At 44.1% G+C, this 17,270-nt stretch overlaps 1 protein-coding gene across 1 annotated transcript in view; it reads right to left on the bottom strand.

The window, feature by feature from the left end:
• The window catches only part of SCML4 (sex comb on midleg-like 4 (Drosophila)), a 52,518-nt gene extending 48,950 nt beyond the window's left edge, over nt 1-3,568 (bottom strand). Inside the window, exon 1 of the mRNA XM_004673746.2 lies at nt 3,413-3,568. Within this exon, the coding sequence (XP_004673803.1) occupies nt 3,413-3,568 (156 nt within the window). The remainder of the gene's footprint in view (nt 1-3,412) is intronic.
• Between the last annotated feature and the right edge of the window lie 13,702 nt (nt 3,569-17,270).

A 17,270-nucleotide genomic window follows, 5' to 3' on the forward strand; every position in this document is an offset into this window, starting at 1 on the left:
AGTCCTCTCACCGCCCCTAAACCTCTGGCCTGTACCCCAGTTCTGTATGCATAAATAAATAAATCTTTAAAAAGAAAAAAAAGAAAGAAAAAACTCAAAAAAAAAAGTCCACTACTCTTTTTTTCTGCTTAAATCATGATCTCAACCACAAAGACATGTGAGCTAGAGTTCCCACTACCTGGAAATACTATAAACAGCTGCACCTACAGAAAAGAAGCTTGGGTTTCTCCTTGGTGCTGATCCTCTCTTTATCTCTGTACAAAGATCTCTGTCTTAGTCATGAAATAGAAGGAAAATCTACCTGTTGACCCTGGCAAATCTCTGAACTAAGGACCTGAACCAATGATCGATTCAAATTGAGATGTCAATGTTCTGTTTAATAGTAAAGAAGACTGGTTTCAAGGTAGTCAGGGTGTGGCTCTTCATAGACAATAGGATGTTAACCTAGGCGCTTGCATCCTCTGGCCGGAGTAGGGGAGGTGAGCATGCTATGTGATACTCTCACAGCAGTGACAAGTCCCCACAATGGGACAGATGGCCCCTGGGGAGGGCATGGCCCATGAGCTCAGGAGCACTGCTCTATGACTGCCAGTTGAACTCTTTTCTGCCTGTAATTCATCCATGCTTTTCTTAGACTCTGAGAAGGAGTTAAATGTCAACAGCCTGTGATCGTTGTATTTGGGCATTTACAGGAGAGGATGTGTCTGTACTTGGACCAAAGTTTCCATGTGCGCAGGGGCAAAGGGGTGACAGACAGAGCAGCCTGGGCAGCACCAGGCAAGAAGAGACAGAGGTCAATCAGCATGGCCATGATGCAGCCAGCAAGACGAGGAATCCTCAGAATCTTTAAGAGAAGGGCCCACCAGAGTCTCCAACATTATTTTATTATGGTAACATTGTTCTTATACATAAATCATAATGCTATTATGAATACAAGTATATATTGTTATTATTTTGCAATATTTATGACATGTGTGCATATTTTATGGCTGTGTTGTTAATATACTATTATAGGGTTGTAACAATAATTTTTATTATCCCCTGTCTAGCAGTGTAGGTAGACTTCTCTCCTCAGACAGCTTCATTTTCAAATCTAAAGCAAATTGCTATAATGGATTTTGTAAGAAAAGCATCTACAATAAAGATAAGTAAACTCTGAGGGAGGGCTTGGAAGCATTTTCTTAGTTAAAAAAAAAAAAAAGTACAAGATCTTTAAGCGCAGACCAAAAAATATCTTATTTCACTTGCTCAGGATTTTTAACAACTTTAGACTCCCCAACTGCATCCTAGATAACTGAAAGTTCCAAATGAGTGGCCATTTGGTTAATGGGACGAAACTATAGTTTCCTCACTGGTTTCTCCACAATTAAAACCCTTTCATTAATGGCAAAACAAGGCTTCAGGGTCTTGGAAATTGCTAAAAGGAAACTGGAAAGACTTAAACTGTTGTCAACTTTATTTTGCCAAGTAAGGACATTTTTAAAGTACCAAATCTTGACACTACACCACATTTAATAAAGCACTTTTTAAATGACCAAATCCTGACATTTGGCACTTTAAAATCAAATAAATATTAACACCAAAATAGTCAGAAGCAGATATTTCAGAATAAAGATGACCCTTTAAGCCAAATCAGTTTCTTGAAGATATCCAGATACTTGTCATTTTCTCATATGATCTTGAATAGGTGAGACCCTCATGCAGCCTGGCACCTAGCTTGGAGTGGCCTTTTTTTCTCAACACTAAGCCCAAGGCTTGGGGGTCTGTTAGCCTGAAATAAACCCCCAATCTATAGGGAAGGTGGACTCAAGGAGAGTTGGGGTGTGTTGTCCCCAGAAAAGAAGCCCCATGTAGAACTGGGCACGCGATCTGCCTGCTTTGTACAGAACCTGTCTCATCATCTAACTACCCCCAGAATCTCTCTTCCTGCCCTGGGGTGTTTCTGAGTTCGGAGTACTGAAAACTGCCTTTTTTAGGAGACAGGAAAATTGCAAAGGCGGGTTCATTCCATGGAGTGAATTTCCATTTTTCCTGGCCCCAGAAATGCTGTGTCTGTCAGTAATTTTCATTCTTGGGTCACAGCTCCCAGGGGAGCAAGAGAAAGGCCAATAGGAGAGAATTGTTCCTTCAGATTCTGGATTTGCTCCCTGGCTCTATAAACAGAAGGGCTGCTGTGCTCCAGCCTTCCAGATGCAATTCCTGGACGCAGGCAATTGCGCAGGTAGCTGAGCAGAGAGACATGCTCTGTGCCAGTTTCAGAGACAGGATCTGAGGCTGGTGTGGCCGTAAGGAGGAGGCTCTCTGTTAGAAAAATAACTGGGGACAGAAGACTTCACTGGTTGAGTAAACACTACTTTTACTAAATCCAGTGACCCCCAAATAACTGTGCATGACCTTCCCCTACCATTTTTATTTTCTAGCAGTTGGAAGAATTGTGGAGAACCAAAGGGGTAAAGGTGAATTCATTACTGATTTTCCGGAAGCTTTGTTTTTCTGCTGACCTGAAATAATTTCCATTCCTTTTCTTAAGTATATGGGTGTTAATTGTCAATTTGCATTTTGGTTTGATTATTCAGATCTCAAGATAGAAGCATAAGTTCTGTATTTCAAGAAAACTCAGTGAAGGAAAACTTCTGAAGCTCATTTTCTAAGGTAGGAAAGATTTGTGGAGAATAACTGTAATAGCGTTTTTCTCTAGTGGCCGCCTCAAAAACACGAGAGAGTAGCTCTCCCTTAGGTTTGGTCTGCAGTTACATCTGAGAATTCATTCCCCATCCCTGCCTCTCTATGCCATTAATTCTGAAATGGAGATTTTAATTTTGTTTGATATGCTTCCTTGAAGCCAGGCTTGACGTCAGCACCTTTTATAAGCTGGAAACTATTAATTAATCCCCTGAATTTTCATGATTAATTAAAACCCGTGTTGCGGCTCTGCTTGGGAGAATTCTTCTAGGACCTTTGACTGGAGTCTGCTGGCATTATTCACATAAATGTCTCAGGAACATCATATGCTTATGCTAAAATAAATGACGAAGGAGTGTTAGAAAGTGGCTTCCAGAGCTACCCTGGCAGGAATAGTGGTGGGGAACTCAGTGCCTGGAATGCTAATTTAGATGTGAGGCTTAATAACGTGTGTTTAGCTATGACCCTAAAATCTGCTCGCTTCCAACTTTCCCCATCTGGTGTCATTTGCCTTCTCCACTTGTAAAACTGCCCACGACACCAATAGCAACAGCAGCATCATGTATCATGTGGTAACAGTGAAGCCTCATCTGTCACACATTTCATGGAGAGAAACCTACTTATTCTGTCCTTACCCATTTCCCAATTTGTCATCACATTTTGCAGGAGTTCTACCCAGCCACTCACACCGAGCCCAACACCACTTTGGGGAAAGATGATGTAGCCATACCTTGTACCCAGGCTTCCGCCCTCTTTTCTTGGGGATCTTCACTGCTGGTAAAGAGCCAACTGATGGAGAATAAAGATTATGCACTGCCATCTTCACGGGTGTGGAGTGGAGTGGCGGTCGACCTCGCTTTCTCCCAGGAATCCTCTGAGATTGCATTTCTGCTGGTGCCAGTCTTGCAGAAGGAAGCAACAGACCGCTCACAGGCAGAAGAGGTGCTAAGGATTAGTTCAGACACAAAACAAAACAAAAATGGAAGTGTTTGTGTGGTTTGCAAAGCAAACATGGATCTGGTTGGGGGGGTTCTCTCTTTGAAGGGGAAGACCACCTGGGGGAGAGCCAGGCACTGCAAGGCGCTTTCACAGAGCTTGGGGTCCTGGCTTAATTTCAAGGAAAGCAAATTCCCTGGCACTATACTGAAGTAGGGATGAAACTGCCTAGGCAGAGATGCCCAGCTCCACACACACCGATAGTGTTACCAGCAGTGAGACAATTGTGTCTGTGTCTCAGATATACACTCACATGATAATATTAAATACCACTATTTTCTCATATTGACTTCTATATCTTTGGTCGGATTTTTTATAAATTTTCTATAAATTTTTTTTATTTTTTTTTTCCTTTTTCTTGTGGAAGAAATATACCTGCTCAAATCCATTGTATTAAAGCTAGTTGTGTCTCTCAGTCAACTGTGGACAGAGGTTTACATGCAGACATGTTGTTTTAACCTGCTGTAGAATTGCAAAAATAAGGTGGAAATAGTCCAAAGGACAAACAATAGAGGATTACTATACCAGAGAAAACAATCAGCTAGTTGAAAACTTTTAACAATATTCTTTTAATAACATGAAGTTGAGTAAAGGGGCATCACACAAATTCCATATAAGAATTATCTCAACTAGGCAAAAAAAATTTCATGGTGAAAAGTAAAAGGAAACATGATAAAATACCAAGATAATCATCAAAAACTAATGTTGCTTGTCTCTGGGCTGTGATATACAGAACTGTGTTTTTGCTTTCTTCTTTGCACCACTTTGCATTGTTTGAATATATTTTTAAATTTTATTAATGAAGTGCCATTGTTTTACATCTTTGTTAATATTTTGATAATTTGGATTCTTCCCCCTTAGATGTGCACAGAAAAGCTTTCTGGCCCCCAGAGGATCCACAGTCGTCAGCACGTGCGCTTCTCATCTTCACCCCTCCTTACCCTTCCCTTCCTGATGTCTCAGATTTATGGTCAGTTTTCAGGGATTGTTTTTAATAGTTTGTCTTTGACTCCCTTTTTTGGCTTATTTCACTTAATATAATCCCTTCCAGCTTCATTCATGTTACTGCAAATGACATGTTTATCTTTTTGATCACTGAGTAGTATTCCACTGTGTATATAAATCACATCTTCTTGATCCACTCATCGGTATGGAGGCATTTAGGTTATTTCTATATCTTGGCTAATGTAAATAGTGCTGCAATAAACACAGGAGTGCAGATTTCCTTTCAAACTAGTGTTACTTTATTGACTGGGTAGATACCTAGAAATGGAATTACTGGGTCATATAGCAGATCCACCGTGTATTCTTTTGAGGAATCTCAGCACTGCTTTCCAGAGGGGCTGGAGCAGACTACATTCCCACAAGCAGGTTAAGAGGTTTTCTTTTTCTCCACATCTTTGCCTAGTACTTGTTTCTGTCTTTTTGTTTGTTTGTTTGTTTGTCTTTTTAATATGGGTGGTGACTTGGATTTGCATTTCCTGAGGATAAGTGATGATGATTTTTTCATGTGCCTGTTGGTCATCTTTATATCTTCCTTGGAAAGTGCCTATATAACTCTCCTGTCCATTTCTGGATTGGGTTGCTTCTTTTATTTTTGCTGAGTTTAATGATATCTTTGTAGTTCTTCAATATAAGTCCCTTGTCAGATGTGTGTGATGCAAATATTTTCTCCCATTCTGTGAGGGGTCTCTTCATTTTGTTTACTGTCTTTTGCACTGCACAGAAGCTTCTCAGTTTGATAAATTCCCAGTTGTTTATATTCTCCACTGTTTTCCTTGCTGCAGGAGACAAATTCACAGAGCTATTTCTGAAGTTTATGTCATGGAATGTTTTGCCTGTGTTTTCTTCTATGTATTGTGTGGTTTCAAGTCTTACATCTATGTCTTTTATCCATTTTGAATTCATTTTCATGTATGGTGTGAAATGGTGATTTAGTTTCTTTCTTTCTTTCTTTCTTTTTTCTTTTTGCATGTGGCAATCCAATTTTCCCAGCACCATTTATTAAAAATACTTTCCTTGGGCCCTCTCTGGTGGCGCAGCGGGTTAAAGCACTGCACTGAGAAGCTAAAGCCACTTCCGCATGAGTTCGATCCCCGCCTGCCCCAGAGGAGATCCACTTGGTGCGGCAGACCTCTCCTGCCCGCCTGCTGCTCCCCTCAGCAGTGTACTTTGTCGGTCACCCTGTTCTACTCCCCGCTCTGTCTCTGGTGAAGCCTCTCACCCTCCACATCTCTGGCCTGTACCCCAGTTCTGTATGAATAAATAAATAAATCTTAAAAAAAAAATACTTTCCTTGTTCCAGTGTATATTCTTTGCTCATATATGTATGGTTTTACCTTTGGTTTCTCTATGCTATTCCATTGGTTTGTCTGTCTGTTTTGTTCAATTTCGTGTTGTTTTAATTATTAATTTTTTTGCCAATTTTAAATATTTTATTTAAGACATTGCATTTTCCACTTAGAACAACAGTGCTTATAAAGTGCAATGTTATTTTTGCTTCCTTTCCCTGTGTACATAGTATATTTTGAAACCTGGCATCATTTTTCCCTGTTTGAATTTTTTAAACATAGGTAGAAAGAACAGCAAAGTGGAAAATCAATAAATGAATAATATCATTCTCTGGAAGCTTCTATAGGAAATTAGTGCCTCTTTAAATGGCCATAATTCTTCTTGTTTTCTAATGATTTTGGCTCCTAAGCCATAGAACTTTGCTGGCCACAGCTTTAACAACCAAAAATATATATAACAAAAAGACAAAAATGACTTTATCAACAAAAATAATGCAGAAGTTTGTTTCAGAGCTGAAAAGAATGTCCATAAACTGATGATGAATGGGGGTGTTCTGCTGGGTCCCCAAGAAAGCTTCAAAAGATAGATCCTCCATTTCAGTAACCTCAAATTCTCTCCAAAGACATTCTATCCATGGAGATATAATGTGATCCAACCAAATATATAAATCACTCAAGAACTATTAAAATCCTGGAGGCATATATGATACCTCTGAATTGTTCTGTTTTCATTTGCAAACTTCAGTGAGCATATACTGCCTCATTCAGATTAGATTTGAAAACATCTTAAATCAAAGAGCTTTAGCAAATACTGAAAGATTTTGTCCCTAGAATAGCCTAATCATCAAGTCTCTAAATCTCCAAGTTATAACCTTTAAGCGGTTGTCAAATCCTGGCTTGACATATTAAATCAAATGATTTGCTGCTAGTTCCTAAGTCTTTCTCTGCTTGTCAAAACAAGGCTTAGCTAGAAATATTACACCTGAACCCAAGAAAAACTAAGGTCTGTTCTGTGAATTTAGGGATGACATTTTACTTATTAGTCTTGCAAATCTAATACATATAAACCAAGGCCCCAGCTAACGGTGTTTCATAAAGGTTAAGAGCAAGGAACTACCAAATCCAAAGCTAACACCAAGCCCAGGGGGCCAGTGAGTCGCCTGGGAATTATCCTCGGGCATGGATTCAGAGATCTTCTCATTTATTCACTTGTCTTTGTTCATTCACCCAACAAATATCTGTTGAATGTACAGTGAGGGTCAAATGTTGTGCTTCAACACTTGGATCAGATGAGAGTAAATAAGACACATCTAAGGAATTACTGACTATGGAAAAGCAGACAAGAGGCAAAGATAATATGTGTAAGAGGTTTCTTAGGAGATGCTATGAGAATGCCAAAAAGAAATCAGTTCTTTTAACAGAACTGGGAGGAGTTTGGATAGGAAAAGTGCAAGAACTTCCTTAGGCACGTGCACATTGCTGGCAATCCAGCAGGTAGGTACAGAAATGCCTGGTGGTACGCAGACTAGGTGGGGGCAGCCAGACCAGAAACAGCATCAGTGGCCATCTAAGAGCATTGAAAGGAGTTATGGAACAGGATTCTGGCCATGGTGTTATGGTCCTCTTCACTGGTGTTTCAAAAACACAGCCAGCACCCTATATGCTCTAGTTCTCAGGTACTGAGCTGAATCCACCACAAGCCAGTGTCTGGGGCCGTCCTTTGCCCTCAGTCACACACACTAATACCCTTGGCTCCGCAGGCTGCCGAGTCTGCTCATGGATAGTTTCTGTGATAAGGATGCGCCTTGGCATCATTATTCTCAAGATGACTCAGGCGCTCCTGCTCCAAAGATGAGTCCTGCTCACACCCTCATCTCTCACCTCCCTGAGCTCCTCCACCAGCCGCGCCTGCGCCGTGAGATTCAGCAGGTACAGAGCCACTGATGGCCTATGTGCTTCTCTCATTGTTTCAGTTACACCGTCGTCTGACATTCCTGGAGGTTGGGGGGAGGGGAGATGTTTCATATGTCGCACTGCTCTTCTCAGCACCTGGTGCAATATTGCACCCACAGAGTACACCTGGCACCTGCAGCAATACCTTTCTCCACAAAGTCTGATCACACCAGACTAACAGCCCACAGCTGCAGCCAGAAGTTTCCTTCACAATTTTAAATATTGCATAGAAATATAGCGATATAACAGAACATTTTGATGACAAATGAACCTGTCACATAATATGAAGAACAGGAACAGCATTATAACTTGTAAATGCAAAAGAATTCTCTTAAAACACATTTTCTGACACAAAAGTTGAGTCAATAAGCAGAGCCAACACTCAGGTGTCCTCACCATCGGGACTCAGTATGTGCTCCACTCTAAATAAAACCAGGACTCCGTGCTCCACTCTAAATAAAACCAGGACTCTTTAGAGAAAGCTGGTTCATTTATGAGAGGCACAGAGAAAAGTCAGGATTAGTTTGGAATGTCTTGTTGCGACCAGGACATGGATGATTTTAAGAATGTCAGTGCTTGTGCTAAGAGGACCAGAAGCAAGTTATAACAGTTTATGAATCAATAATAACAACACCAGCAACAGGAATAGTAATATATAGAATTGAAATAACGGCTCAATGTTATCAATTCTTTATGATACTTAGAAGACTAAGTAAAATCTAACTGGACATCTAGTTATATTCATTTTAATACATTTGAAGAGTGAATAAAGTATAATTTATTTTAGTTGATCTTAATGTGTAGGAGAGAACTTATGTATATGTATTTCATCTCATTAATTACTTATATGCCTTTGTCTCTTCCTATCTAAATAGGAATGAGTACAAAGAAACTGTACATAAGTCATCTGATCCTGGAAAAGTAAGGAGAGACATAGCAATAAAAAGGACTACAGCCAATAACCAACTCCTGCTGCCCGATATAATAACCACATAGAAAGAAGTCTCCACAGAATGGCCCAGAGTGATGAACCTGCCAAAGGTCTTTAGAAGAACTGTAATGAGCAAACTTGTTCTCTCAACCCCAAGGAAGCTTCAAGGTACAGGCATTTTCTCTACAGTAGGACAATGCTCTCATGGGGTCAGGTACAAGGGCATTCCTGCCTTCTTGTAGCAGCCTACCCGCTGTGAGACTCTACAAGCCTGTCAAATCCACTCAGCCTTGGTTGAACTTACAAGAGTTGATCCCTCCCATACAGGAACTTGCCCTTCACTCCCTGAGGGTGAAGCACTAGAGCTCTAGAAAGCCAAGGTTTAAGGGGAAGAAGGAAAGACTTGTAAAGCAGGAGCAGTTAGCATGCACCCATCCCAACCTGAAGGATTTGGGAACACTTTAGAATATCTGCAAGCACAAGCAGCAGGCACACCACAGAGATATGAATAATTTACTGACTGGGCAGCTGCTCAGCTGTGTCCTAAATCTCCTATTTTCTGAGACTGCCAGTCTCCTCAGGCAGCACAAGAAGAAGAGAGTACTTCGAGCACCACCATCTGGCCCACTGGGCTGGAGATGATCTGAGGGGCGCCCCAGAGAGCTGGTAGAAGGCCAGGAGGGACCAGCCGTGCCAGCTCATTGCTTCAGGTGTCACTCCTCCTCTCTTTAACTCAATCCCCCCAACTTTGACAGGTCTCCCCCTTCAGGTTATATCCTTCCGGAAGACAGGCCTCCCGAGATCCTCTGGGCTGGCCCTGGGCCTGTCTCCCTCAGCCATGCCTGCAATGAAAGAGGAAAGAGGGCTGACTTTAAAGGGTATTTTCCAAGGTTGCTGTGACAGTGGGCCGCTGGCTGGGTTGGCTTAGTAGAAGGTGCTGGTGTGAGTCTGGGGTCTGGAGCTGGCAAGGAAGAAACCAGGGGACCTACTACCCTCCCCCTTTGTTTTGCTGGGTCTAGCAGTCACCGCTTCTGCTCTGTGGCTCTGGCTCCCACTGGTCAAGTCCACCCACCTCTGCTTCATGGCCTGGCTGGCTCCTGAGATGCCACCTCCACCTTCTCTCCCACTAGTCTAGGGGTGTTCGCGACTGTCCAGTCTTCCTATGTGGGGACCCTTCCATCACCACGCAACCACATTCCTGAGTTGCATACACAGTGTCTTAAATACAAAAGAGATTTCTGGCCCTCCCTGGTGGCGCAGCGGGTTAAAGCACTGCACTGAGAATCTAAAGCCACTTCCACATGAGTTCCATCCCACCTGCCCCGGAGGTGACCACATGGCATGGCAGACCTCTCCTGACCCGGCCGCTGCTCCCCTCAGCAGCATACTTTGTCGATCGGCCTGTTCTGCTCCCCACTCTGTCTCTGGTGAAGCCTCTCACCGCCCCTACACCTCTGGCCTGTACCCTAGCTCTGTATGCATAAATAAATAATCAGCTTCTGCCTGAAATGTGAGGCCTTCCCCCTTGGCTAGATGAGAAGCAGCCACCTTAAAGGACTTATATTCCTCAAGAAGATGACTTTCCAGAGGTCCTCCCAACAGTTCTTCTGGACAGAATACGTGTATTCTATACCCTCCCCTGTGGCTGTGACTGAAAAATTTCTGTCATACTTTGAACATGCTGTTCCTTTTATTTCATCTGTTTCTTTCAACACACTTGAGCTTCATGAAGGAGGTGCTATATCTGGATCCCACCTAGTTCAACATCTGGCATCTCTTAGGGGCTTAACAAAAGTTTATTGAATCATTTATTGAATAAATGAGTGTAAATGAACGAAGGAACAGCAGTCCAGTCCTTCTTCCAGGACTCCTCCCAACCCAGGACACTTAACCACCACGTTCAAAATTCCAACCCACAAAGAACTCAGTAGCTACTTTCCAACAAGTCACCCCAGCAAGACGCAGCTCACCACATGCTGCCAAGATGGCCTTCACCCACTTCATCCACCTCTATTAATTTCCACAACTCTATGAGGTCAACGTTACTGCCCTTGGATTTGCAGGTCAGACGCTGGGACCCAGAGAGCTCGTATGGCATCATCCATCAGTGCACAGAACCAAGAGCCCAGCCCAGGGCTCTCTGCACAAAACCCTGCCTACAAAAGCCTCCCAGACGATCCCTCATAGAATGTGGGAAGGTGGCAATGGAGCAGGCTAAGAGGACAGAAGCAAAACCTGACTCCTTAAGCCACATCACATCCTTGTAGGGCCTAAAGAGATGGCAGTGGCACGAAGGGAAGACCTACGTGGAACAGGCAACCCACCAACTTGCTGAGCATGTGATGACCGCTGGACAGAGAGCTCACTTGTGTAGTCCATGCTACTGCATAGCGACTCACCCAATTTTTTTTTTTAAGACTTATTTATTTGTGCATACAGAACTGGGGTAGAGGCCAGAAGCTCAGGGGCGGCGAGAGGCTTCACCAGAGACAGAGTGGGGAGCAGAATAGGCAGATCTACGAAGTACACTGCTGAGGGGAGCAGTGGCCGGGTCAGGAGAGGTCTGCCGTGCCATGTGGGTCACCGCCGGGGCAGGCGGGGATCGAACTCATGCGGAAATGGCTTAAGCTTCTTAGTGCTGCGCCACCAGGGAGGGTCAACCCAAATTTTTTAAAGAGAATGTTAGAGGATGGCTAATAGCAGTGAGGCAGCACTTGCTGGAAGAAACTTGTCCCTGCTCGGAGGTGGAACCAGTGATTTTCTGTCACTCAGTCTCTGAACTCACATTCTGCAGTGTAAAGGAGATACTTTTTAGGGGAGTTACAAGTATTTTTTTTTTTTTTTGAAAACCACTATTTCCTGTTTTGTTCTTGATTGATACCTTACATTTAGTTTTGAGAAAGCACTGGTGGTTTGGTGTTTGGTTGTTTCTAGTTCAATCCTTATCTACAAAGCAAACTCTTTTCAAGATGGCTTTTTTTTTTAATTAAATATAAACAAACAGTAGACCTAGATTCCACCAGAATATTTTGCAAAGGAAAATTCTTTGGACTTTCACAAAACAACCTGATTCAAATAACAAATCACAAGTTTCTGTCTCACAGAGAGAGAGAGCCCTTTTCCCAGTCTTGGAGGCCTGTGAATTTTTCAAGGATTTCACACAGGATTTCTGCAGGCAGCAACATCTCCAGCACAGATTTTCAGGCAAATTGCTGTCCAGGCTGAAGCATAGGAAGGTTGCTGTATCTTCATCATGTCACTCTACACAGAAAGAGGCATCTGAGGCACCTGTCAAAGTGATGCCATGAGCTATCATAGCTCCAAATTTGCCCTCAAAGAATTCGCTGTCTGTGAAAGCTACACCACTGTGGACCAAGTATTCAGGAGACATTAGTCGCAGGAAAGAAATACAAAAACCACCAGGACATCATCGTGTTCCTTTCTTGTACAGTTCAAGGAGAGATGCCCTTTAAAGGGGAAAGTAAAGAACAATAGCGCATAGTCTTGAAACTGACTTCTCTCTGTGTTTGGTAGCTGAAAACTTTGCTTCCTCCAGAGACAAAGAACGACGATTCTATGGTCAAGGAACTGATGGGGAGAGGTGGTCAGGGACCAGCAGACACGGTTCGGGAAAGCTGGTTTTGAGTGACGAAGGAAAGCAGAGTATAGCAAAGTGACTTGGGAGTGAGTGTCCTGAGTCATCAGAGGGAAACATCAGGGCTTCCCTCTGCCAGGTCACCGAAGCAGGCTGTCATAAGACTCAGATGAGGAAATGACCCTAGCCCACTGTTTTCTGTAAAAACCTGTGTCATATAAATTGTCGCTATTCCCAGACAAATAATTCCCCTTTCCTTTGTCCCCTTAGTAAAGAGCTGACAGGAATTCTATTGCCTAAGCAACTTGTTTGCAGAGCCCCAAAGGCACATAACAAAATCATTTACTTCTGTTTACCAAGCTAAAGAAATATACCCAAAGGCAGCCACAGAATGCTGCACTTCTCATCTCTTCCTGCACAGTGTCATATTTGTCCTGAATCCCACCTGCATTAGACCCGTCTTCTGGGTGTGAAGCTGCTACTGGCATCTGAACTGAGAGGCTTCTGGGCTCTCCGGAAAGCTGTGGGGCTCGGAGGAAAAGAGGGGTGCTCAGTGCTGACCCTATCACCAGTATGATCTCTACAGGCATCCACTGAGCACTGATTCTCCCTCTCCCTTTTTTCTTAAAAATGCCAGGGTTTTCAAATATTGGGAATGCAAACAATCACTGGGTCTAGGAATAGAATAATGCGGGGGGGGGGTGCTCTGAAAAAAGGGGTATGGAGAAAACCTCTTCTGGTATTAGTTTCCCTACATCAAAGGAAGAAAAATGAAATGCAGCCCTATTTGCTTCTTCTCACCGAGGGTCCTATGAAGCACAGCTTCACACAGAGGACATGGCGGGAAGACACTCTGAGGACTCCTCCGTACAGCTGTGCACCCACAGGCCTCACCGGGACCACAGAAGCAGGGCCCAAAAGCAACACCTTAGCTCTCATAAAAGAAGCACTGGAGAAAAAAGGATTCTTCACCCTTTACTTATTCCTCCTATCATTCAATAAATAATTTATAGGTGTTACTGCAAGCTAGTCCCTTGTAGAGCCCACTGGGGGACGAGGAACTCAGACACACTCAGCACACATGGAAGCAGAGCACACAGAGTCGGCATGTCTCCTGAGCCCCAGCCCCTCCCCACTCACAGTATCCCCAGCGCCTTGCCCCATGAATCCTTTTTCAAAGGAACCCGCTGGTATGTGTGCAGACAGAGCACCCCTGAATTCTCCATGCCCCTCTTCTCAGCACACAGCTTCTTAGTCTTTGTCCCCCAGGATGACTCACTCAGTCCAGGCAGCACAAGACAGGGTCTCTGTGGTCGCGGGCCCATGACGCAGAGCCAAGTCTGCTCTCGGGGCATCCCTGGAACCCCTTCCTCCTTGGGGCACCAGCCCCTGCAGAACAGCTTTCCCAATCCCTCCCACCCCTGCCAGCTAACCCCTCACCCCTGAGCCCCTTAGCTTCAGACCCTGTACCACCAGGGCCCAGCTCGTAGGACCCATAGCTTCAGGCGCTGTTCCTTGAAGACCCTGTACCACCAGGGCCCAGCTCGTAGGACCCACATAGCTACAAACAGTAAGTGAAACATGTGTACACTCACACTGTACACGACAAGCCCCGTAAGGCAGGTACATTGCATGCCCTTGTTATAGAACACAGAGCCTGCCACGTCTACGCCAGATGACTCAGAAGGTTTGTGTGTTGCCAGAGGTTGCACTGCTGGCCCAGCCCAGCCTCTCTCCATCAGTTCCTTTTGGCAAAATGCAGGCTGCAGACACCCAGGGATGCCCTCTCCCTGGGCTTTTGTTCCTGGTGGGAGGTAGCGTGGGTGCTGCCTCACTTTAAAAGCTGACTCCTCCCAACCAAAACATCTGGGAGCCTTCATGTTTCCTGCACCGAGACAAGTCAGCGATGTCACTATCACCATATGGAGGTGAGGGTGGGGGTGGAGGAAGTTTATGTGACCTCCCTGTGCCTTACTGTGACACCTCAGCAAAGAGGATTTGAAAGACTCATAAAATGAAAGGGAAGGAGAGGAGTGATACAGCCATAGCTGCGGCCTTCCACTTCTGGGATGCTAAAGGAAAGCTCAAAAAAGAAAAACTAATGACTTTTTGTTGTGCTCCCTGTCTAATGGTTTAACACTCGCAAAAAAAGGGGCTTCAGGCCCTCCCTGGTGGCTCAGCGGGTTAAAGCACAGCACTGAGAGGCTAAAGCCACTTCAGCATGAGTTCGATTCCCGACTGCCCGGGAGGTGACCCACATGGAGCTGCAGACCTCTCCTGACACACCCGCGGCTCCCCTCAGCAGGGTACTTCATCAGTCGGCCTGTTCTGCTCCCCACTCTGTCTCTGGTGAATCCTTTTCAATGCCCCTGCACCTCTGGCCTGTACCCCAGTTCTGTATGCATAAATAAATAAATCTTTTTAAAAAAGGTGGGGGGGGCTCATGGATAATTTGCCATCTTCTCTTCTTCTCAAAGGTCTCCTGAGACTACTCCACAGCAGATAAATCAATTCTTAATTAGCTTTCAAAGTTTACCTTTTGGAAATCTGAACCTATATGAATATGTATTAAACACTTTCTAGGTGCAAGGCATTTGTGCCAGGCCCAGGCGGGGCACTGGGATGTGCATGCAAACAGCGAAGTACCCGCAGTCCAGCTGGCAGGATGCAGGGTTAGGACAGGAGCCGGAGCTGAGGAGAAAGGTTCAGCAGAGCCAAAGCTTGGAACACAAGAGTGGCACAAAAAAGCACTAAGGAAGATGGGGATGAATAGGAGAATGTACAAAAATTAACGACAATGTAAGAAAATAAATAAGGCTAATATAAAAAACTAAAAAGGATGACACAGAGCTGTGCCATTAGCCTGATGTTTGTTTTTTCAGATAAAGAACAAGATGGAACTAGCCAGGGACAGGGAAGCCAGCGCTGCTCGGGACTACTGGTGTCTGTTTGGCACGGAAAGGGGGAGGATCTTCACCTGGAGACCACAGGACAACACGAAAAAGGAATTGCCAGAAGGGGCGGCGGCATTGACGGCTGCTCATCGCTTCAGTGAGCTCAGATCTCTCCTGACTCAGACACAGTGACAGCTCGTTGGCAGCAGGGATTTATAGGCAGGGGCTCAGAGCTGCTGCTGGAAGTGGTGGAGAATTGATGGAAAGTAGAGAGATGCACTTAGAGCAGAAATGCATGTGTTACCCCGATTTTCAGAACAGTTTGGATTCTGGATGCGAATAATCAGCTGCAAAAGCTATTATTAAAGAAATTGGTGAGCTCTTGTAAAAGAATGTGGAAGTCACGAATATGGTAACATTGGCTCCCTAACAGAAAATTCCTTCAAAGTTTAAGGCTTAATCTAGTTAAATTGACTTGGGGGTGGAGGGGGAGAGAATTTGTTTGGAAACCAGAGGAATGCTACAACTGTAGGCTGTCTGGATTATCCTTTGGACAACATGTCCCAATCACATGGCCCAGACAGTAAATGTGAACAGGATAAGGCTCTTGGGTCAGAACCGCTGTGGGGACCTCACCCAGGTTCTGAGCTGCAAACCAAAGGCAGCACCATGCTGCCGGTTGTCTGTGGTGGCGTCCACGGGTCTCTAGCTGTCTTCTCCCTGGCGACATGGAGGGGACTCGAAGGCAGGTCTGTCAAGTACGCAGAATGACACAAGTCTGGGAGGGACAGCTAACATGGCAGATTACAGAATTGAGGTTCGAAAGTTTTGGTTTAGTAGACCAACTCAGAGGACTTGTTAAAAGACAACTGTCATTCACAGGCGTGCAGAAGAGACTTGATAGGAAAGACTTCTTGTGCGATAAAGATTTAGGAATTTTAGTTAAAAACAAGTTGCATTTAGACTCTGGTGTGGGTCTATCAAAAAGCTCATGGGAATATAAAGGGTAGAATCCAGATCAAGGAAACAATAACCCATAATTCATAGAATAGATGGCGTTTCATACTTGGTTCTTGGGGCAAAATTTAAAATAAATATTGAACCCAAAAGAAGAAGAGAATGGCAAAAGGAAGCTTCCCTTTGTGGAACAGTTGATATAACTGAGGACAGTCATTCCATGTGGCCCACAAGGCAGAACAGGATCCAGGATGCATGGTTCAAGATGGGCCCCATGAGGCCTATGGCCTGGGTCATCTACTCCCATACTATGGCAGGAGTTTTAATTAAATGATTACTTTAAAAAATGACTCTTCAGGGACCCTCCCTTGTGTCGCAACGGGTTAAAACGCAGCACAATGAAACTATCGCCAGCCACTACAGCAGGAGTTTGACTTCCGGCCAGGGAGCTGACCCACATGGTGTGGCAGACCTCTCCTGTCTCTCCTGCTGCTCCCCTCAGCAGTGCATTTCAGTACATCTACCTGTTCTGCTCCCCAATCTGTCACTGGTGAATTCTTTCAGCCCCTGGGCCTGTGGCCTATATCCCAGTTCTTGTATGCATAAATAAATAAATCTTGAGAAAAAAATAAAGAACAACTACTCAGAATTCCCATTATCTCATACGCAATCTAATTAAAAAATGGGAAAGAAAGAGTTAATGCAGTTCCTTGCTTCAGCAGCAAGAGGACCTGAATGAGATCCCACATATTACAACCTGATTGTATAGGACAGGACGTGCCTACATGCCTACATACATCGAATCCAAAACTGGGAAATAAACTGGACAGTTAACTCAAGCTGAACAAGGAGGCCATGTGGGTTTCTCCTTATTGCTTCTAAGAGTATGTCATTCTCACTGTGAATCAGACAGAATCCCATGCTTTCTGCTTTCATCTCTTCTGTCACTTCTCTTTAGGTTGAGTTGCACC

The sequence above is a fragment of the Condylura cristata genome, unplaced genomic scaffold, assembly GCF_000260355.1.
Source record: "Condylura cristata isolate star-nosed mole 26May11 unplaced genomic scaffold, ConCri1.0 scaffold00001, whole genome shotgun sequence".
Taxonomy (NCBI): Eukaryota; Metazoa; Chordata; class Mammalia; order Eulipotyphla; family Talpidae; genus Condylura; species Condylura cristata.